The 23,753-nt window shown below is 51.3% G+C and overlaps 1 protein-coding gene across 3 annotated transcripts in view; it reads right to left on the reverse strand.

The window, feature by feature from the left end:
• GRID2IP (Grid2 interacting protein) overlaps positions 1-15,385 on the reverse strand; it is a gene marked incomplete at its 5' end in the record, with an annotated part of 37,914 nt that extends 22,529 nt beyond the window's left edge. Inside the window, 2 exons of one of the 3 annotated variants that reach the window (XM_084763899.1) lie at positions 10,224-10,378; positions 14,990-15,385. In XM_084763899.1, the coding sequence (XP_084620025.1) occupies positions 10,224-10,378; positions 14,990-15,385 (551 nt within the window). Of the gene's footprint in view, positions 1-1,453; positions 1,603-8,226; positions 8,283-10,223; positions 10,379-14,989 lie in introns of those variants that run through there. The other 2 variants (XM_084763898.1, XM_084763897.1) reach the window with 2 other exon arrangements.
• Positions 15,386-23,753: the final 8,368 nt, after the last annotated feature.

Below are 23,753 nucleotides of genomic sequence, written 5' to 3' on the forward strand. Positions count from 1 at the left end.
ACTCCCTTCCCTTTTCCTTGTTCCAGAAGCCAACACCAAGGGCATCGTGGGGAGTCTGGCGAGAAAAGCGGGGATGGGGGGGCGGCGGGGGCTTGGCATGCAGCTGAAATATTTCCCTCTCCTGAACTTGCTCTGTAGCTCTCTCACCCTCCGTGGGTAAGATTAATAAGGCTGTCCGATGGGAACGCCCTGATGGGATAGGAAGGGTGCAGATCTGTTAGGAAGGCTCGTGCTAGCCCCGCCCCTGCCCCGCCCCCCCAAGGGAGCTCTGCTCCAGATTGGATACACTAGGTGACCGGGAGGTCTCCTGGGCCTGAGTCTTCCAATCGCCGGCACAGTCCGGGTCCTCTCTCCTTATCCTCCCGCCCCACATCCAGGCAAAGGATACCGAGTCTGTCCACTTCATAGCCTCACCTTCAGCCCCAAGCACCGCAGGGCATCAGACCCAAATTCTAACGTGGGCAGGGGTCAGATGGCCAGCCCAGTTTGACGCCCAACACCAAGTAGTCAACCTCCGGCTTGCCAGGTGGGCACCAGGCTGAGTCACCAAACTGGGGAGGTGGAAGGTCTGGTGGCTAGTTCCCTGCTTGGGCATCCTGGAGCTTGGGCCAGAGGCCAAGGCTGCCTGCTGAGCCAGACACCCTTCCTGGCTGTCATGAGCCTTCCCTGCGGTTCCATCACTGTCTGGCCCAGCCACCCCAGTCCTGGCACTGCTGTAGGTTAATTAAAGCCGGCACAGCCGAATTCATTATAAGGACAGACCGTTGCCTTTTTGACTGTGACAGACCAGCTGTAGGTCTCCGAGGCTCTTAAGCCTTTACTATGCCAACAGGCCTTCCTGAATTCCCAGGATTCTTCCGGGAAGGCACACGAATATAACCTTCCACTGGGTCAATTCTGATGGCCGGGACCTCCCCACCCCCAGAATCCTGTCTTGCCTATGTGTCTTCTATCCCAGCCCATTTTTCTTTACCTAGCCCTTGATCTCCAGCCTGTAAGGTGGTGGAGGCACGGGTGGGAGCCTCGAAGGAGTCATCCTGCAGTTCCCCACAGTGGAAGGGTCCTGCCTTCCAAATACAGAACTCGATCCGATGCTCTAGGTTCTCACCCAGAGCAAGTGACACCCCCCCCTCCCGGCGCCCCCGTTCTTGGTCCTCTGTCCTCTCCCATGAACCAACGCAGGAAGGTTGATTTTCAACCTTAGCCTTTCACTTCATCCCAACTCCCCCGGCTGCGCGCGGGTCCTGGGTAGCCAACACCGAAACCTCACCGCCCACAAACCCACCAGTTTGTTCCCACTGTCCTCAGTTTCTGGGCTCCGCCCAGTCTCGATAAGTTGCCCACCCAGGACAGGGAACCCCTTTTCGATGTCCCAGCCCCCTCCCCCCACCTCAAGCTGGCGGGATACGGGCGCAGGGTTCCGGGAAGCGTAGAACGCGATGGGGGAAGCTACCTAAAGTGCCGAGAGAAGCCCTGGTCCTTCCCCATCTGGATCCGCGAGGGCGGCGCGGCAGGTGCGCACCGGGCAGCGGGTGGTGGAGGCCACGATGACAGAGAGGGCGCCCGTGACTCCAAGGGCCTTTGCCGGGTGAGCGTGCGCAGGCCCCTCCCGGCCAGTCCCGCATGGTGGGCCCCCAAGCCCGCCCCTTCTTGTTGGCTCCGCCCTGCCACGCCTCCCTCTCCCCGCCCCAGGACCCTTCAGTTGGCTGGTGCACGAGTAGGGGTGGGGGGTGGGGGGGATCCTTCCTCCCGGTTGTCTATTGCGTTCCCTCTCCAGAAGTCTTACTGGGACAGCGGCTGCAACACTTAGCTACAGCCAACACCTTTTTGAAGAACTCCCTTTCGGAGTACTTGGGAAGACGTCTGCACAGCACTTTGGGAGAGTTGCCCCTCCCTGTAGGGGCAAGGAGAAGCCAAAGAGAAGAAGACCTTGAATGCCTTGGCCAGGACCAGAGACCACACTCCAGAGCAGGGGGTGGCCATGCTAGGGTTTATGGATTCTAGGGGTGATGGAAGAACCTCAGAGGTTTTGAGGTCTTGTGTAGTCAAGGGGGGAGTGATGCTGGGAGCCAGCCCAGAAAAAGGTGTAGGGTGAACAAAAGGCTAGATTCCTTCCCGCCCCCCCACCCCCCCCACCCCCGCTCCCAGCTGGGGCTTGAACAAAGGTTTCACACACATTACTCAAGCATTCTAACTGAGCTACATTCCCAACGGCGGTTTACTTCTTATTTGAGGATGGACTCTCACTAAGTTCGCCAGGCTGGTCTTGAACTCACTCTAATCCAGGCTGGCTTCCAATTCTCTTTCCCCCTCTCCCTTCGCCTTCCCTGCCCTTCCCTCTTCTCCTTCCCACTTCCTTCCAGCCTCCTTTTCTTTCTCTCTGTTTTTCTTTCGACAAGGTCTTATGTAGCCCAGGATACCCTCAAACTTGCTATGCAATCAAGGATAACCTTGAACTACTCCTGCCCGCATCTCCTGGGTACTAGGGTTACAAGCAGGTACCTCCAGGCCTGGCTCTATTCCATTCAGGAAATCAAAGTTAGGGCTTTGTGTATGCTAGGTAAGCACACTGCCAACATCCTGAGCCCAAACCTTGAAGGTTTGATCCTCCTGCCTCAATTTCTTGAGCAGACTGGGTTATAGGCCTGATCCAACATTTTTGGCTGAGTAGTTAAAATGAAAAGTATAGCCGGGCGGTGGTGGCGCACGCCTTTAATCCCAGCACTTGGGAGGCAGAGGCAGGCGGATCGCTGTGAGTTTGAGGCCCAGCCTGGTCTACAAAGCGAGTCTAGGACAGCCAAGGCTACACAGAGAAACCCTGTCTTGAAAAACCAAAAACAAAACAAAAAAAAAACAAAAAAAAAAAAACAAAAAAAAAAAAGAAAGAAAGAAAGAAAAAAGAAAAGTATAGAGGTGGCCTGAGGCTGCATCTCAGTAGTAGAGCCCCTGCCTAGAATCCCCCAGTGAGGGGCTGGGGTGTGGCTCAGTGGTAGAGCCCCTGCCTAGAATCCCCCAGTGAGGGGCTGGGGTGTGGCTCAGTGGTAGAGCCCCTGCCTAGAATCCCCCAGTGAGGGGCTGGGGTGTGGCTCAGTGGTAGAGCCCCTGCCTAGAATCCCCCAGTGAGGGGCTGGGGTGTGGCTCAGTGGTAGAGCCCCTGCCTAGAATCCCCCAGTGAGGGGCTGGGGTGTGGCTCAGTGGTAGAGCCCCTGCCTAGAATCCCCCAGTGAGGGGCTGGGGTGTGGCTCAGTGGTAGAGCCCCTGCCTAGAATCCCCCAGTGAGGGGCTGGGGTGTGGCTCAGTGGTAGAGCCCCTGCCTAGAATCCCCCAGTGAGGGGCTGGGGTGTGGCTCAGTGGTAGAGCCCCTGCCTAGAATCCCCCAGTGAGGGGCTGGGGTGTGGCTCAGTGGTAGAGCACCTGCCTAGAATCCCCCAGTGAGGGGCTGGGGTGTGGCTCAGTGGTAGAGCCCCTGCCTAGAATCCCCCAGTGAGGGGCTGGGGTGTGGCTCAGTGGTAGAGAAGTTCCCTAGCAAGAACAAAGTCCTATGTTCAATCTCACCCCTGAAAGCAAAACAAAAATACCAACAGGGCATGCTGCTCCCCAACTCCTTAGCTCTCCTCCCTCCATTCTTGGACTCTTACACTACTGCCACCTCTCAGAGTTATTTCTCTCTGGCGGCTGCAGCAGCAGCTGCTGCTGCCACCATGCCTTGTCCCCCTTGCCATCCCCCATGTCTGGGAGCACAATTCGTATCTTGAAAACAGCTCCTTTCAGCAGGATCAAAACTGTCCCATCGTGACTGAGGCATTCATGGCCGTCCTTGCCAGCGCCAATGTCCCAGAACCAGCCACTCCCATGGGCTATAAAAACTGTCCACTGTGCTGACAACAGAGAAGATGAAAGCATTGGATGAACGCTCATGCTGCAGCCTGGACATGCTTTTTCAGGGCCAGGCCACTACAGGCACAGAGAAGGCCCCACATGGGGGGGTGGGGGGCGGCAGCAGAGGCATTTGGCCAGGTGACTCAAGACAGCACAGAGAGGGGACAGGTGATACGTAGACTGGTCTACCGTGCCTGTCCCAGTGAAAAGGCGTAATCAAAGATCATTCTAGAACAACCATTCTCAACCAGAGGCAGCTTTGCAGCCCCCCTCCACCCCCTGAGGACATTTGGCACTATCTCAAGACATTTTTTGGCCGTCACAGAATGACAGCTGGGAGAGGGATGTGCTGCTGGCATCTAGTGGGTAAGAGGCCAAGGATGTCGCTTCTAAAGAGCCCATGTGCACAGGGTGGCTCCCAATCACAGAGAAATGGTGAGACTCCAAAGACGCACTGGAGGAAAAAAAGACCCTCCATCCGGGAAATCAACACTAAGTGATCACATACTATGCTGGGCATATCTGCCAACATCAGCTCATATAACCCCCCTACCATAACTCTATTATATTTATTTCTTAAAATATATATTTTAAGAAATATATATTTCTTAATAATATACTTTATTTTATTTTATTTTTGGTTTTTAAAGACAGGGTTTCTCTGTGTAACAGCCCTGGCTGTCCTGGATTTGCTTTGTAGACCAGGCTGGCCTTGAACTCAGAGATATGCCTGTCTCTGCCTCCTGAGTGCTGGGATTAAAGGCACGTGCCACCATGCCCAGCAAAAAAAAAAAAAAAAAAAAAAAAGTGGGTGTATGTGTGTCTTGCTAGCCTAGAGATCCCCATCTTTGTCTTCAGAGGCTGAACTACAGATGGACAATTAACGATCTGGACATCTGAACCTGGGTCATGCTCATACCAAAAGCACTTGAGCCACTGAGCCATTTCCCCAGCCCTCATATGTAAGTATTCTTATTTTTTATTTTTCAAGACAGGGTGTCTGGATGGACTCAATCTCACAGAGATCCACTTGCTTCTGCCTCCTGAGTACTGGGGTTAAAGGTGTGTGCCCATAATAACTGGATATTTTAATTTTTATTTTACTTATTTGAGAAAGAGTCCTACTATGTAGCCTTGCCTGACCTGGAACTCATTATGTAGACCAGGCTGGCCTCAAACTCACAGAGACCTGCCTGCCTCTGCTTGCTAAGTGCTAGGGTTAAAAACCTGTTCTATCATGCCTGGCACTGCCTATTTTTAATGTTTGTGCATGTGCATGCATGCGTGCATGCATGTGTCCAGACAGACGTGCTCTCACTGAACCTGAAGTAAACTGAGGAGGGTAGACAGGATGACCTGCGAGCCCCAGGAATCCTGTCTCCACCTCCCCAACACTGGGATTCCAGGCTGTGCCACATGGCTTTTACATGTGTGATAGAGAGCCAATCAGGACCCCATGCCCTCACAGCAAGCACTCCACCCATTAAGTAAGCTGTCTCTCCAGCCCGATTATATCATGTGCATATTTTTCACATGTGGTACAGGAGGTTACACCCAGGTCTTGGGCATACTAGGAAAGAACTCTACCACAGGACTCTCTTGTTTGTGTTTCTTCTTGACGAGGTCTCTTTATGTAGCTCAGGCTGGCCCTGAACCCCACCCATATGTAGACTCAAACTTACATCCCTACCCCAGGTGCCTGAGAGCTGGCCTTATTAAAAGCGTGTGTCCCCACCTTTGGCCCCAGGAACCACATTGTGGGTGTCGCTGAAAGGACACGCCTATGGAAGGAGCACAGCTGGTCCCTCCTCTGGTGCAACGCATTTAACAGGGGTTCCTACCCAGAACCCCACTGGGAGGGCGTAGAATGAACCAGCCCTCTTCCTTAGTCTGTGAAGAGCGATTTTACTTGCTTGAGGTTGCACCATCCGTGAAGACCGAAGAATTCCAAGCGGAAATGCCAAGTAGCACCACCTCAGCCATGCTGGCCCCTTTGCTCTCCACCTACCTCAGCCTTTCCTCCTCCAAATGACGTACACCCCCTCCCCCCACCAACCCCCTCCCCCTTCCTCCTCTCTGGTTCCTCCTGGACACATCACACTTTCCAAACTGCCTGTCCTGTCCTAATTAGAAAGCCATTTTACACTTAATCAGACTGGGATTCCTTGGGGAACAGACCCAAATTAGGCTCCAAGTGGCAGCCGGAAATGCTATATTGAAAAGGAGCAGGATGCCTCCACGTGCTGTGGCCACAGATCTGGACACAGTCAAGGTCTTCGCTGTCCGAGATGACGGCCACTCACTGTATATGCAATATTAAGTTCTTACAGTGTGATGAACGAGAGCCAGATAAACTGCATCTATGTATCGGTCAGTGATGCCTGTAGCCCAGGCTGGCCTTATACTTGCTATGTTGCCTACAGTGACTTTGAATTTCAGGTCCTCCTACCTGTCCCCCCCCCCCCCAAACCCTGATGCTGAGATACAGGCATATACCACCAGCCCTGGTTTTATGCAGTGTTGAAAACTGAACTGAGGGCCTTGCTATGTGACTCAGATGGGCAGGAACTTACTGTCTTCTTGCCTTGGCCTCCCAAGGGCTAGGGTTACTGGTGTGTACTAAGTACTTAGGGTGCTCCTGCAGGAGAGGGCACAGGATCAAAGTCACACACACACACACACACACACACACACACACACACACACACACACACACACACCACAGCTCCTCTCCCTTTTCCTTGGGCAGCTGTATTCACCCCAAGCCCTACCTCCCAACCACAAGCCACGCCTCTATGTTCTGAATGAATTCTACCCTTCATGGGAAGATTATTTATTATTTATTTATTTATAGCCAGGGTCTGGATAAATTACTCAGGCAGGCTTTGAACTCATGATCCTCCAGTTTTAACCTCCCAGGTAGCTGAGATTTCAGACGTGACTCTAAAGAAAGCTTTACATAGCCAGGCGGTGGTGGCGCACACCTTTAATCCCAGCACTCGGGAGGCAGAGGCAGGTGGATCATGTGAGTTCGAGGCCAGCCTGGTCTACAAAGGGAGTCCAGGACAGCCAAGAATACACAGAGAAACCCTGTCTCAAAAAACTAAAAAAAAAAAAAAAAAAAAAGAAAAAAGAAAGAAAGAAAGAAAGCTTTACATACATGCACATGTGCACACATACCACCACCTGTCTATTTAACCTCTTAGTTAAGCCTTGTCTGTTTTCCACTTGGGCTCCCTGGAATAGGACAAGTGGCTCTTCGTTGTCCTTATTCAATGGCCAGGCTAGGTTGCCCCTGCTCTTGCCTTCTGCGACTAGATAAGACTGGCCTTCCTGTCCCCAGAACACACTTCCGGACCCCTCTGAGGCCCAACTTTCTGAGGTATAGTGCTGACACCTGCTGAGTCCCTGCCCTGGTTGCAGGAGTCTGGGTTAGCTATATGGGCTGCCCCTGAACTTGGGCTCAGATGCCAGAATTAGTTAGGTGCGGTGGTGACGCTTCCTTGTCGCTTCTGAGACTTCTCCAAAAGGCTCTGCGCCCTGAATCCCATCCTGGCACCCCAAGAGCCCAGCACGCAGTGGGGACGTTGGCAGCTGGCCAGCTCCAGGGAGGGAGACGTTAGGAAATGCAGAGTGGTTGGAGCCGGGGGGGGGGGGGCGGGGGGGTCGAGAGGGGGGCGCTGAGGGGGGGAGGGCAGGGGGTGGCGGGGCGGGGGGGGGAAACGTTGTATGAAGTCCCCGCTGCCACGTTACCCTCCCTTCGGAGCCCAGCTGGGCGCCGCCCTCTCCTCCAACAGCCTCCCCAATTTTCCTGTCGCACTTGACACCCGCTGGCAACACAGGCTTTCCATTCATCCTCCCAGCAGCGCCCCAGGGAAGCAACGGGCCACGGGGCCATCCCGGAGTGTCCAAGGGTGCCCGCTTTTTCCAGACCTAAATCTAGACCACCTCCTCCTTTCCTGACCCTCAGCTGACAGGGGCCTGTCGGGCGCTTAGAGACGAAAAGCAGCCGGTGGAGAGGCAGACGTCGCCGCTGTCCCAAGAGAGGTGGCAGAGACAGAAGCCCCGCAGCACCGAGATGAAACCAGCAAATCTGAGCGTTCCTCCCGCTGAGTCTGGCCTGGAGACAAACGCGCCAAATCCCCGGGGACAGCCGGGTCCCCCCTACAAGCCCAGCCCTCATGGAACTGAGCAGAACCGAGCTCTGCCTATCTGTCACCTCCCCAGGAAGTCCTCAACCCCCCTGCACCAGCTCCGCGACAAATTCCGCTCTAGAAATAACTTTTTTTTTCCTATCAAAAGCTTTTTTTTTTCTTCTCCCCAGCAAGAGCCAGTCCCCTTACTCACCCCAGGCAGCTCATGGTGGCCTCTTTCGGTGGCCTCCTATGCGTTTCGCTTGCAGAGTCGATATGCTGAGCCCGGGCTGGTGGGGGCGGGGGGCTGGCCAGCCCAGTCCTTGACATTGGCCAGGCCCAGAGGGAGGGGCAGACAGCTGGGTGAATGGCAGCGAGGGGAGGGAAGCCCGGAAAAGGGGAGGGGTGGGGCAATCGCTGGCCCCGGAGGCAAGAGCCCTGAGAGAGAAAGCCAGGCAAGACCCACAAGCTGGGTATGAAAAACCCAGGAGGCTGTGGACAGAAGCTGTATGTAGATGGCCCTTAGCGAAGGAGGCCAGGGACTGGGGGGGTCTTCCTGGGTCACCTGGAGTCACTCCAAGCAAGCCAGGGTCCACCAGGAATTTTCTTCAATACACTTAGAGTGAGAGCTAAAGAGATGAAAGTACACAGCTAACTGGGTCCAAGAGCTTGTGACAGCTACTAATTTGCTCAATGGTGGTCCTCTCAGTGCCTCAACTTAACTATGTGAGTGGAGTTAATTTGGTGACAGAGTGTCCTTCAAGAATCTAATGAGGTCCTGGGCACATTATCACCATCATCGCTATCATCGCTTACATCATCATCATCATCATCATCATCATCATCATCATCATCATCGCTACCATCATCAAAACCAAACTGATAATTAAAGGATCCTAGAGTAAAGGCTGGGGAGATGGCTCAGTGGGAAGAGACCTCACCCAGCAAAGCAGAAAGACCTAGGTTCCATCTTTAGTGCCCACGTGAGCACACACACACACACATAGACACACACACAGACACACACACACCACATGCTGTGGCTCTCTGTAACTCCAGGGTTGGGATGGGGGAGGGGCAGACAAGTGGAAACCTAGGGTTCCATTGGCCAGGCAGTCTAGCTAAAATGGAGAGCCCCAAGTTCAGTGAGAGACCTTGCCTCAAAAAAATAAGGTGGAGCTGGTTGGGTATGGTGTTGGACAACTTTGACTTTAGAACTCAGGAGGCAGCGGCAGATAGATAGATCTTCATGAATTTGAGACCAGCCTGGGTTATATAGCAAGGTCCAGGCTATCCAGGGCTACACAGAAAGACCCTGTACACACACACACACACACACACACACACACACACACACACACACAAATAAATAGAGCCTGATATTATGGTAGTTCACATCTGTAATTATAATACTTGGGAAGCTGGGCAGGAGACTGTTGAGTTCAAGGCCAGCCTGGGTAACATAAGGAGACCTTATCAAAAAAGAAAAAAAGAAAAGAAAAGAAAGGAGGGGGATTGTGGCACCCACGCCACCGAGGTACCGAGTCGAGGGCAAGGGACTGAGGATTTAACTCTCTCTCACACACACACACACACACACATACATACACACAATAACACAGTGGGTCCTTTGTGCTAAGAGAGCAGCAGCCGCAACGGCAGGCGCGGCAGCAGTTTATTATTCTCCCCCAGAGTTCCAAAGAGCCTTCTTATAGGCAGCAAAACAGGAATCCTCCTCCCAGGTGAAATCCCTCAAGAGGTGATTGCACACAGGAGGAAAAGTCTCGAGGAAGGGAGGGGTGCGTTCTCAGAGCAGTAAACATGACTAGCTAACCAAGATAAACACAGACATGGAAGCTGCTAGAAACAGGACATGAAACAGCAAGACAGGCAGGCAGCCCAATCGGGTCTGTTCCTACAGGGGATCAAGAGACAGAGTGGGCACTGCCTGTAGGGTTGGGTGGGTGTCAGGCCCCACACAGAGTTATTCTCCTTCTGTTTGCTTCATCCAGTGCCACCTCTCGGTCACAGTACGGATCTGGGAGCAGGATCACAAACATCACCCCCACCCCCCCACCCCCCGCCCCAAGTCAGGCTCCCCTTTGTTCACCAGCCCAAAATTAGGAGGCCTTATGTTCCACCAGGACTGGAGGGACACCCTCCTGAAATGGAACCCACTTAGTCTTCTCATCTCGACTTTGATACAGGTACCTGAGGTTGTCCAGGACTGGCCCCTGGGCCTCACTGGGCAGCACCAGAGTCAGAGTCCACACTAGCTCATCCACCCGTTGTTCGGCAGCAAATTGCTTCAGTGCAGCAAATACCTGCTCCTTGGCTGTTGGCTGGTCCCCCAAGATGTCATCTACCTGCAAGGAGGGGATTCCAGTTTACAGAGAGTTCTCGGCTCACCTCGACAAGAGTGCTGAAGTGCTTTGCCCACCTGACCTCACTTCTCACCACTCAGCTACCCTTGACCCGGGGACTGTAAACATCTTTTTGTTTGTTTGTTTGTTTTTGAGACAGGGTCTCTCTGAGTTAGCCTTGGCAGGGACTGTAAACATCTTTAAAAATGTATCTAAAGAGCTAAGACACGGAGGCTGACGGAGAAAAGCCTCACAGAGAAATGATTTACGGAAGGGACCGTTCACACAAGGGATATGGGATGCAAGATCAGGATTCAACTCCAGGAGCAGCCACTGTTTGTTTGTTTGTTTGTTTGTTTCCGGGGACATTCATGCATATATTTGCATCAGTGGGGGGCAGAGGACAACTCGCAGGGGTCAGTTCCCTCCCATTCCGTGGGTGCTACAGAGTGAACTCAGGTGACCAGAGCTTTGAGCGAATGCCTTTCCCCAGCCTAGGAACAGACACTGCGATGAATCTAAGGACCTTAATAGAAGTGCTTAAACACATGCTAGGCACTCACTAATCACTAGTTACTATTATTACAATACTATGCTGGTGTTCCATTCCACATCACTGTTTGCTAAGGGTTCCCACAGGGAATATTCTGGTTGCATAAAAAGCACGATAGAAAGTGTGCCCTGGCCATGAATTTTAACCCCCTTCCTCTGAACTTTCTCCTGGTGTTCTTTCTCTTTGTGCTACTGCTAATAACAGAGCATCTATTCAGAGGGGGGTGGGGGGGCCACTGAAACTGGGTGTGCAAAATGCACACGATGTTCCTAGAAAGTAGCTTGTTAATGTTATTAAAGTTCTCTCTCTCTCTCTCTCTCTCTCTCTCACACACACACACACACACACACACACACACACACACACGATTTTGTTCCTATTTTGCAGTGCTGACGATGGACTCTAGCATCTCCTCACGCTAGACAGGTGCCACTAAGCAACATCTCTGGCCTTTGTGCCTGTTGTGTTTACGTGTATCCATGTTCCCTTGTGTGCACACACGTGTGTGCATGTGGAGGCCAGAGGACACTGTTGAGAGTCTTCTTCAGCGGCTCTCCACTCTCAGTTGTTTTTTTTTTTTTTTCCTTTTGGGATGGTCTCACTCAGCTGTCCAGGCTGAGCTTGAATCTCCACTACAGCCTAGGCGGCCCTTCAACTTGTCATCCTCCTGCCTCAGCCTTCTGAGTAGCTGAGACAACAGGCCCAAACCACCCAACTGAGCGCTGGTGTTCTTTCTCTTTGTGCTACTGCTAATAACAGAGCACCTATTCAGAGGGGGTGTGGGGGGCCCACTGAAACTGGGCGTGCAAAATGCACATGATGTTCCTAGAAAGTAGCTTGTTAATATTACTAAAGTTCTCTCTCTCTCCCTCTCTCTCTCTCCCTCTTACTATTTTTCTCTCTTCCTCTCCTCCTCTCTCTCCCTCTCTTCCCTCCCTCTCCCTTCTCTCTCTGCCCCTCCCTCTTTCTCCCTCTCTGCTCCCTCTATCTTCTCTTCCCCCCCCCCTCCCTCTCTCCTCTCTCACTGTTTTCTTTCCTGGTCAAGTTCTTGCTATGTAGTCCAGCCTGGTCTCAAGCTTGGTGTTCTCCTGCCTCTACCTCCCAAGTGCCTGGATTGCAGGCATGCAGTGCCGCCTGGTCAGAGCCATTTCATTCAGTGACCTGCTGTCTATGTACTCATCCAGTGTCCTCACAGGACAAGTGCATGGTGACATATGAGTGACGTTTAATCTTTCTGTCATCAAATTTTTATCGCATAACTTTGTGTGTGTGTGTGTGTGTGTGTGTGTGTGTGTGTGTGTGTGTGCGCGCGCGCATGCACCACAACACATGTGGAGGTCAGAGGACACCTTTTGGGGAGTCCGTTCTCTCCTGCTGTGGGTTCCAGGGACTGACGTTAGGTCATCAGGCTTTCACAGAAAGTGTGGCTTTTTTTTTTTCCTGTGCCATTCTTATGTCTGACTTTGTTATTTAAACAAAAACAAACAAAACTGGTGCTAAAGAGATAGTCCCACAATTAAGAGCCCTTTGCTGCTCTTCCTGAGGACCTGGGTTGGGTTCCCAGAATGCACTTGGGGCAACTCATAACCTCCTGTTAACTCCTGGTCCAAGGGATCCTTATGCCCTCCTCTGGCCTCCATGGGTACTGCACAAATACAGTGCACCTACTAAGCCATACACAATACACATAAAACAAATCATTCTTCTTAAAATTTATTATTATTATGTATGTGTATGCGTGTTATGGCCCAAGTATGGAGGTCAGAGGACAGCCCTGTGAGGTTGGCTCTCTTCCCCCACCTTTACAGGGATTCTGGGGGTGGAGTTCTGCCTGCGAGGCTTACGTGGCAAGCACCTTTATATACCGAGCTATCTTTAAGGCCCCCCGCCCCCATCACTTTTTTAGTGGCTACACCAATGCCTCAGGGCAGGCTTTCTATAGCAGAGAGCGTAGAGCGGATGACTTGTCCTTAGCAGGTGATACTGAGGGATTCTAAGCAAAGGCCACTCCCTGCCTGTTTGAGTCCTAACACATTGACGCTTGGAATCTTGGTATGTTATTGTCTGTATGCCTGTCAGCGATCGTGGCTTCTCATCTGACTCCAGCACAGCATCCAGCACAGGACCGGGCACAGAGCAGGTACTGTAATGTGGTGGAAGTGAAGGACCGCATGCGCACAGCGTTTCCTACGGTCCCCTGCTCACCTCTGTTGCCTTCAAAGTGGTCACGGATGGCCTGTAACACCAGTCCCCACCACCCCCCACCCCCACCCCCAACACACACACCTGCGACGCTGCAAGGGTTGCGGCTTTGGAATCAAAGCCAGCAGCAACAGCCTCATTTCAAAAGAGTGTGTGGCTAGCTGCAAGGATGTTTTATGTAAGAAAGAGGAAAAAATAGCTCCCCCTCCTGGGGCCCGGGCCACAGACCGGTTTTGGTGTCAGTTATTACCCAGATGTTTCTAACCTACATCTAAGCATGCGGCTCCATCACAGGACGCTAATGGATTTTCTATTAAATATCAGCGACTTAAAGGAGCAAAAACTGGGGCAGGCACAGTACTGGTGGAAACCTGGGGTGGGGGTGGGGGGATGGGAGGGGGTGGGGGGGAGCTGGTTATTGTAAACTAGTGAAGGCCCCACAGAGGCCATCATTTTTGGGATCTACCCACTTTTGGGGGGAGTGCTTGGTAAGCCCCCAACCAGAATCCACCACTTCATATGCCCCCAAGAGAAAAAAACTTTCATCAGACCTTCCCTGATTGCCTGGCAGATTCCGGTCTTGACCAGTTCTGCTTCTGGCCAAGTCTCTATGTCTTTCCATTCTGCCACACTGGGGGCTCTAAGCATGCTGCCTTCCAACTCTGCAGTGATCCACCTGCCTCTGCCTCCCGAGTGCTGGGATTAAAGTCGTGTGCTACCACGTCCGGGCAAACTTTTTTTTTTTTTTAACATTTAATATTTTTTTATTTTACACTTGGGGAGGCAGAGGCAGGCAGATCTCTGTGAGTTCGAGGCCAGCCTGGTCTACAAAGTGAGTCAAGGACAGCCAGGGCTACATAGAGAAACCCTGTCTCGAAAAATAAACTATTTTACACGTTAAGCAGGAAGGCACATGCACGCCATAGCATAGGAGCGGAGATAAAGGGGACAGCCTACAGGAGTCCGCCCCTCCATTCTTTCCCCCTGTCCCTTCCCGCTCCTAAGCTTCGTGTTGGGAAGGGGCATCTTCCGTGGTCATCAGCCAGTCTGGACCTCTGCAGAGAACTTTGTGTGGGTGCACCGTCAGCTCCTTTAGTTTGGCTTCCGAGAGCCCCCAAGGTCTAATGATCACCCCCTGCAATCTGTCCGGGGCCAGAATGGGGAGTTCCCCTAACACGGAGTACAAGTTCAAGAGTCCAAATATCCTTGTCATGAAGAACAAGCCCAAGTTCCCAGGCCCAGCATCCAGGTGATGTGGGGCGCCGGGAATTTCCTAGTCGGAAACTTATTCTTTGTTTATTCTTTGTTCTGCTGGGACCTGGCCAGATGACGGCCAGGGACATCTACCTATCTATCTATCATCTATCTACCTACTTATATATTTATCTAATTACCTATCTACCTATCAAGCATTTATTTATCAGCAGTCTATCTACCTACCTGTTTATATGCATCTATCAAACTGCCTATTATCTGTCTATCGATTTCTATCTGCTGTCTACCTAAATGCACTTGTCATATGAAACATCTATTAATCTATATGTTGTTGTCAGTTTATCACGAATCACCTATTTTGGAGGCACTGTCTCACTGTGGAGCTCAGGCTGGCTAGAAACTCTGTAAATCTTCCTCAAGAACTTTGTTGTCCCAGCCCTCGGGAGGCAGAGGTAGGCAGATCTCGGAGCTCAAGGTAAGCCTGGTCTACAGATTGAGTTCCAGAACAGGCCTGGGTACCCAGAGACCCCCTGCCTTGAAAAACCAAAACCAACCAACCAACCAACCAGACAAAACGAAAAGAGCTCTTCTCAGTTGGCGGCCCAGGGTTGTGCCTAGTCCCTTCCTTCTCTGGGCAACCTTACCTTGCAACTGAACTCCTGGGCCTTGCGCCTGCGCTCTCTGTGCACAGCATCCGGTCGGGACCGGCCAGCCAGACGCAGCAGTTCCCGGCCCAGCGGGAGGCTGTGCCCTAATCGCCGGGTTAGCCAGGCAGCTGTCAAGGCTGTGGGGCCACCTTCGGGACCCGGGAGCACACCGAGGCTGGGTGGCACGCGAGGGCAGCGCCTTGCCAAGCGCACGAGGCGCTCGCGGCTCAGGCCCCCCACAGCCAGCCCCTCCACCTCCAGGATCTGATCCCCCGGCCGCAGCCCCCCGGCGTGCGCGCTGCTTCCTTCAGCCACCTCCATCACGAAGCAGGGCCCAGAGCCGGCCAGCTGGAAGCCGAAGTCCTCGGGCCAACCTTGGTTGGTGGCTGGCATTGCTTCTGTTGGTGGTACCTCTGGAGAGAGAGGAGAGGGAGAGAAGCTGGTATGGCTCTTGTCTGTGGAGGCCTGACTAGGCCTGAGTCCCTCTCCTGGTTTGCTGGACACAGACAGTTGTCATATCCCACCAAGGCATCGTAGGGGCTAGAGAAAGGCCCAGAGACGGGGCTTTTTAGGAGGAGGGCAGAGGACGTCTGCGATATTACCTCAGTGCTCCAGGGGATACTTAGGCGGGAACTCCGATGACGTCACCAATCTGCATTGCCCTGAGTTCTGGACTATATGGAGAAAAGTTCTTGCCTTTTGTTGTAAAAGACAAATGGAATTTATTCGAGGTCTTAATTTGAATATTTTGTTTTGTTTTGGAGCGCCGCCTGTTGAAGCGCTGTCTACCTGAGCCACGCCCCCATCTCCTCATTGGACGATGGTAGCCAAGTACTCCGCCTCTGCTCTTTCATCTCCAGCTCTCTTTCTTTTTATTTCCAGACAGGGATTCATTAAGTTGCCCAGGCTGGCCTAGAGCTAACTCTGTAGTCTAGGCTGGTCCTGGACTTGTGAATCTCCTGTCTCAATCTCTCAGGTAGCTAAGACCACACATCTGTACCGCTGGCTCCTATTTTCTTTGTATTTTTTTTTAGCGAATGAGGTTACACCTTGGGCCAGGCCCTGTTTTATTGTCTGGCTGCTTCCATGAAACATCTATTTCCCAAGATTCCCTCTTCCTACCTCCTTTTCATCTGCCAAAGCCTTCTCTCTCAGACCCAAGTAAACCGAATGTTCTAGAAACCTTAGCTTTTGAGGAGGAGGAGAGGTGCCAATGACCATGCTCCCCCCAGGAGGCTGCTTTGTGACTCTCCCCAGAGGCAGATCGCGTGGCCTGTCATCCCAGCTACTAGGAAGGCTGAGGGAGCAGGGTCTCCAGTTCAAAGCCAGCCTTGAAAACTTAGTGAGAGCTTGTCTCAAAATATTCCCACCCATGGCAAACACACACAAACATACGTAAATTTTTTTTAATTTAAATTTTAAATAAATGGCTCATTAAATTTCCAAGGCTGCTGCTGTTGTTTTTGTTGTTGTTTTGTTTTGTTTTTCGAGACAGGGGTTCTCTGTGTGTAGCCTTGCCGTTCCTGGGCTCACTTTGTAGACCAGGCTGGCCTTGAACTCACAGAGGTTGATCTGCCTCTATCTCCCGAGTGCTTGGATTAAAAGTGTGCATCACCACACCTGGCTTGTTTTGTTTTTTGAGGAAAGGTCTTGCTTCTCTTCTGTATGTAGATCAGGCTGGCCTTGAACTCACAGCAATCCTTCTGCCTTTGCCTCTAGAGTGCTGGGATTACAGGCATGAAGCACTATTATGGACTGTCCAGGCTGCACTTGAGCTAGCTCTGGAGTCCTGCAAGCCTAAAGCTTTGCATCCTTCTGACTTGGGGGGTGTGGTTGGGGCTTCTCTGTTGAGCTAAGAAGCTTCTGCTACTCATTAGCCAGAGATGGCGTGGCTGGTATGGGATCTCTGGGATCCTGGCTCCAGACAGGCTGGGGATGGGGGAGGAGTTATCTATCCTTCAGAGAGGCCTCTTGTGTGGACCTGGGAACACATACACGAGTGGATAGGCTACTCTGCCTGGAAGATGTGTGTGTTCTGTCTGTCCTCAAAGGAGTCTACAGATGGCATCTGTGCAGTGGACAATACATGATGTGAAGTCTGGGTGTATGTTTCTGTGCATTCCTGGGGGCAAACGTGTGCATGATGTGTATATATGGAGGCCAGAGGAAATCTTGGGTGTCATTCCTCTTTTTTTTTTTTTTTTTTTTTTTGGTGACACAGTCTTTTACTGGCTTGGACCTTCCCCACATACCACATAGGCTAGACTGATTGGTCATCTGCCAGTGTCTATCTCTTCAGCTCTGAACTGCCATGCCCTGGGCCACTTCCTTTTTTTTTTTTTTTTTTTTTTTCCTACACATGGGTTCTAGGAATTGAACTCCAGTTTACTGACTGAGATAACACCTCAGACATCTTTTTTATTTATTTGTTATACAGGATCTCACTATGTAGTCCAGACTATCCCAGAACTCACAGAAATCCTCCTGACTTTTTCCTCCTGAGACCTGGGGTTGTCTGTTGGGGGGGGGGGGGTCTAAGGGCTCCTGATGCTGGCTTGCAGAGACCTTGAAAGTTTTGTTGTTGTTATTTTGGTTTTTCGAGACAGGGTTTCTCTCTGTAGACTTGGCTGTCCTGAACTCGCCTTGTAGACCAGGCTGGCCCTGAACTCACTGTGATCAGCCTGCCTCTGCCTCCCTGAGTCCTGGGATTACAGGCATGCGCCACCACACTCAGCTTGAAAGGTTTTTGGTGGTGGTGGTGGTGGTGGTGCTTGGTGTGTGTGTGTGTGTGTGTATGTGTGTGTGTGTGTGTGTGTGTGTATGCACATGTGCACATCCCCGAAGAGTCCAGAAAGAGACTTGGGTTCCGCTGGAGTTGGAGTTATAGGCAGTTGTAAGCTCTGGATGCAGGTGCTGGAAACCGTGGTCCTCAAGAAGAACAGCAAGTGTTCTTAACCACAGACCAGTCTCTCCAGCCCGTTAAAGGCTGTGTGTTTACTTGCCACAGGATCTCAAGTAGTCCGGGCTGGTCTCAAACTCGCTGTGTACCTGAGACTGACCTTAAACTCCTGCCTCTCTCTGCTAGAATTACAGGCTTGCGCCACCACATTCATATTTGCACCTCCACACTCAGTTTTGTACCACCCTGAAGGCGGAACTCGGGGCTTCATGTGTGCTAGGCAAACCTTCTACCAACTGAACTACATCCCCAGCCCAGGAAGGTACTCAGATGCCATTCAGTCTTCAGTGGGGTCTTGGAGACCTGCATAGAGGGGCCATCCCAGGCATTTACTCTTCCAGGAAGCAGCGACCTTCCTGAGAACAGGTTTCTCTGTGTAGCCTTGGCTGTCCTAGACTCACTTTGTAGACCAGGCTGGCCTCGAACTCACAGCAATCTGCCTGCCTTTGCCTCCCGAATGCTGGAATTAAAGGCGTGTGCCACCACACCTGGCAAGGAGCCACATCTTAGAACCGGGAGTGTTAGCAAGGCAGGGGGGACCCAGCTTTCTAGTAGCTAGGTGAATTAGGAGGAAATATCCTTTGGGTGATAGGAAGTGAGATGTCCTGTGTCACTTGTCACCACTGGACACTGCAAGAATTCGTCACAACGGGCAGAGTGGAAACTGTTGCAGCCTGGGGCTGGCAGGGATGGTGGCATCCATCCTGAGCCTGCAGGTGAAGGGCCCCTAGTCCTCTGCTCAAGGCTGGGTGTGGACAGTCAGGGACACTTCCTTTCACGTCTCAAAACGTTGAGTTCCTGTGGTCCAAGGGAAACAGGGAAGGTGGTGACATTAACTCAGCTCAGAGTAGTCTGAGATCAATTCCTGTATCATAGGAGAGGCTGAATCTGGGGTTGGGGTTGGGGGGGTCTCAGCTTGGTGGTCTGAGTGCCCATAAAGCATGCATGAGGCCTTGGGTTCCAGCCCCAGTATCTCATAAATCAGCCACGATGGCACACAACTGTCATCCTAGCCCCTGGGAGATGGAGACAGGAGGATCAGAAGTTTAGGGCCAGCCTGGACATCAGAGTGACTTCGAAGCCAGCCTGGGTTTGCACGAGACACTGTTACAAATGAAATAGATAAACAAATGTATGCCTGAGGATGAAGTTGGTAATTTCTGCCTAGCATGTACTAAGCCATGGCTTCTAACCTCAACACCATGTAAGGCTGGGTACATGCCTGTAATTACAGGGTGGAGGCAGGAGGACCAGACATTCAAGGCCATCCTTGGCTATATAGTATGTTTGAGGATAGCCTGGGTTACAGGAGACCCAGAGAGAGAGAGAGAGAGAGAGAGAGAGAGAGAGAGAGGAAGAGAAAGAAAGAAGAAGGAGAAGGAGAAGGAGAAGAAGAAGAAGAAGAGGAGGAGGAGGAAGAGGAGGAGGAGGGGGGGAGGAGGAGGAGGAGGGAGAGAAGGAGGAGGAGGAGAGTGGGAGAGGGAGAAGGGAGGAGGGAAGAGGGAGGGAGGGAGGAGGGAGACAATCTTCCTTAAATCATTTCCTACCTAATTTCGGGTGAGACTGCTGGAGCAGGCAGAGGCCCCAGCCACCATCAACATCCCCTATTCACAGGAAGAGAAGAGTTTATTTACACTTCCCAGGACTCAGAAAGCAGCTCCTGTACCTTACAACAAGACAAGCAAATCCTAGCCCAAGGCTGGCCCTGTGGGAGCCGGCAGAGCCAGCCTTTCACCAGGGCTCTTTCTATTGTGCCTCCTCCACTGGGTGGAGGTAGCCGAAGCTATAATCCTGGCCCTTAGGAGCTGAGGAAGACCAGCCATGAGTTCCAGGCCTGCCTGGGCTACAGATGAGCCCTTCTCAGAAACAAAACAAAACAAAACAAAAAAACAAACAAACAAAAAAACCAAAAAAACAAAACAAAGGGCTACCTGGGAATTGCATTTAGAGCTATGGCTCACACTCTTCTTTCCAAACACACTTATTCTGAGCAGCTTGCCCACGCTGGCTAGTAGGGTCCCCTAACTGAGCCCCTCCCTCACCTTTTCCCACCAAACCCCCGGAAGTCTACCAGGATCCGCAAGATTGCTGAGGTATCTCAGCTGGTAACGATGCTTGCTGTTAAGCCTGGGGGCCGGAGTTCGATCTCCAGAAACCACACGGTAGAAGAAGAGAACCATATCCCCTCATATGCTGTCCTTTGACCTCCACATATGCGCAGTGCCAACCTCACCACCCCCACCCCCCACCCCCACCCCAGTCCCGCTGCCCGCTGCCCCACCCCCTGCCTCCCACTTCCTCCACCCGGAGCAGCACAAAGTAAATAAATAGGCTGTCCGCAGGTGCCCAGGACTTCCAAACTGTGTCAGACTTTCAGATGTGCCTCTATTCACTGAAAGCCAACTGAACTGGTGTCTCCCCGCTGCCTCATCTCCACCCCCACCCCCCACTCACCTGCCCCAGGATGCAGGATCCCCAAAAGGCTGACTGGGTTATCTCATGGCACGAGTTAAAGTCATGTTGGGGTCTCTTAACATAGGTTCCTGGGTGCCGTACCCACTCCCCACATTTGCCTACTCACCTGCCGCTCTGAGGACTGTGCTGGTCAGAGGACAGGAGCTAGCCTTTATAAGAGCATCTAGGGACACCAGCTTTCTGTCGGCTCCGTGTCGCTCAGGGCCTTGGCATCGGTTACTGATGCGCCTGAGGGGACAGCTGGAGTTTCGAAGGCAAAGCGATCCTCTGGGTAACTTGAGAAGCTCCCGTTACCAGGTAGAGCAGCAGGATGGCTGGACAGCCTGGCCAGGACTCAGGCTGTACAGAGGGGGACGAGCAGTGGTCCTGGGGCAGACACGGAGACTTGCTGGGGTCATCTAGCCATGGGCCTGGAAGGCAGGTAGAGAGGATTCAAGTGGAGTTTTGGGGGGAGGTACTGTTGAGGGGAGCACAGTGATCAGTTCAATGGGACCAGTGATGGTAGAGGGAGCTGGTTAGGACCCTGTGGGATGTGAGATCCAGTCTCTACAGAAAATGGCACAAGAGACAAGAGCCTCCACAGGCTATGGTTGTTAGCAACAGAAAGACCCAAAGCAGAGAAAACAAGTGCGTTGGGATCGAACAGTTCAGTAAGTGGACCAAACCTTCCAAAATTGTGGAACCAAATACATCTTTCTTCCTGTGACGTCTAGTGTTAATTATCAACTTGACAGAATGTAGAATCTTTGGTCATGTCTGTGGGGATTATCTTGATTGAGTTTACTGAGGTTCGGAGACTGGCCTACTGTGGGTGGCACCATTCCCTAGTTTTTGTATGGTGATCGGTAGAAGTGGAGGAAGAGAGCTGAACAGCGGCCTGCTTTCATGCCTCTTGGCTTCCAGAGTGTAAGTGTGACGTGACCAGCTGCTGTGGCTTCCCCATGCTAGAGTGTGCCTTGAACTGTGAGCTAAAATAAGCCCGTTCTCCCTTAAGTTGCTTTGGTCAGAATTTTGTTTTTGTTTTTGTTTTTTGAGACAGGGTTTCTCTGTGTAGACTTGGCTGTCCTGCACTCACTCTGTAGACCAGACTATCTCCGAGCTCACAGTGATCCACCTGCCTCTGCCTCCCGAGTGCTGGGATTAAAGGTGTGTGCCACCATGCCCGGCTAATTGTACCTAGTCTTGAGTTAATACAATGACAGTGGTGTTTTGCTACTTCTCCCTAAACCCATAAACATACAGAGTGTGGGAAGAAAACAGCAGGGGACTTTAGTGTGAAATACCATCCAATGGTACCCTATCCTTGATTCTTTTTTAAAAAATATATTTTATTGACTTATTCATATTACATCTCAATTGTTATCCCATCCCTTGTATCCTCCCATTCCTCCCTCCCCCATCTTTGATTCTTTAAAAATATTTTATTCTGTTTTTAAGTGTGTGTGTGTGTGTGTGTGTGTGTGTGTGTGTGTGTGTGTGCATGTGCGCAGGTGTTTTGGAGGCCAGAAGAGGGCATAAAATCATCAAATCCTCTGGAGCTGGAGTTACAGGCACTCCCAACATGGATGCTGAGAAATGAATTCTGGTCCTTTGCATGAGCAGCAAAGGCTCTTAACCACTGATGCATCTCTGTGTACCCTTTGCTGTTTTATTTTTTTTTTCATTACTTTTTTTTTTACATTTATTTATTTACTTACTGTGGTGGCTCGAATAAGAATTCTCCCATAGGCTCATATAATTGGATGTTTAGTCATCAGGGAGTGGCACTACTTGAGAAGGATTGGGGGTGTGGCCTTGTTGGAGGAAATGTGTCACTGGGTGGGCTTTGGGGTCTCAAAAGCCCAAGCCAGGCCTAGTCAGTCTCTCTCTCTCTCTCTCTCTCTCTCTCTCTCTCTCTCTCTCTCTCTCTCTCTGTCTCTCTCCCTCTCTCCTTCTTCTTCTTCTTCTTTCTCTCTCCCTCTCTCCCTCTCTCTCTCTCTCTCTCTCTCTCTCTCTCTCCACACCCCACCCCCTTGCTGCCTATGCAATCGGATGTAGAACTCTCAGCTCCTTCTCCAGCACCGTGTCTGCCTCCGTGCCACTGTGCTTCCCGCATGACAATAATGGAATAAACCTCTGAAACTGGAAGCCAGCCCCAATAAATGTCTTCCATTATAAAAGTTGCCTTGGTCAGGATGTCTCTTCACAGGAATAGAACCATGGGCAAAAATACTACAATGCCAAGGTAATACTTGAAAAGTATGCAGATCAGACAGGTGGGGTGGGGTGGCTCACATCTATAATCCCAGCACTTGGGAGGCAGAGGCAGGCAGCTCTCTTTGAGTTCAAGGCCAGCCTGGTCTACAAAGTGAGTCCAGGACAACCAAGGCGACATAGAGAAACCCTGTCTCAAAGAACAACAACAACAACAACCAAAAAAAAAAAAAAAAAAAAAAAGGAAAGAAAGAAAAACATGCAGATCATAAAATATAAGGAAAGGGGCTGGAGAGATAGATGGCTTAGTGGTTAAGAGCACTGACTGCTCTTTCAGAGGTCCTGAGTTCAATTCCCAGAAACCACATGCTGGCTCACAACCATCTATAATGTGATCTGATGCATACTGTATACATAATAAATAAATCTTAAAAAATAAAATAAAATGTAAGGAAAGCCTGAGAAATTGCCCTGGATAGAAGGATCCAAAGAAGCCAGGCTCAGTGGTGCACACCTTTAATCCCAGCACTTGGGAGACAGAGGCACGTGGATCTCTGTGAGTTCAAGGCCAGCCTGGTCTACAAAGTGAGTCCAGGATAGTCAAGGCTACACAGAGAAATCCAATCTTGAAAAACCAGAGAGAGAGGAGAGGGAGGGAGAGGGAGAGGGAGAGGGAGAGAGGGAGAGAGGGAGAGAGGGAGAGGGAGAGGGAGAGAGAGAGAGAGAGAGAGAGAGAGAGAGAGAGAGAGATAGAGAGAGAGAGATATTTTGGTTCACAACCTATACTTTCCTAATCCAAGTTTCTTGGGTCAGAGTGATTTATCACTGCCACAGAAAGGAAATGAGAAGAACCCATCAGTAGATTAATCCATCAATTCTTTTACTGCCTCTACCCCTGCTACCTCTTAATAGCACCAGTAGCTGGCCTGTGAGCCTTTGGGGCATTTTCTATCCAATCTTTACTAAACTCTGAATTGGCTAATAAAAATTCAGGATCTATTGGTTGATAAGTTGGATTTGTCATATTGTGTCAAAATATCCCATAATTAGTCCCATAAGATAAGACAACAGGGCTAGAGAGATGGCTCAGAGGTTAAGAGCACTGACTGCTCTTCCAGAGGTCCTGAGTTCAAC

This window comes from Acomys minous (assembly GCF_964271855.1).
Source record: "Acomys minous genome assembly, chromosome: 16".
Lineage (NCBI taxonomy): Eukaryota > Metazoa > Chordata > Mammalia > Rodentia > Muridae > Acomys > Acomys minous.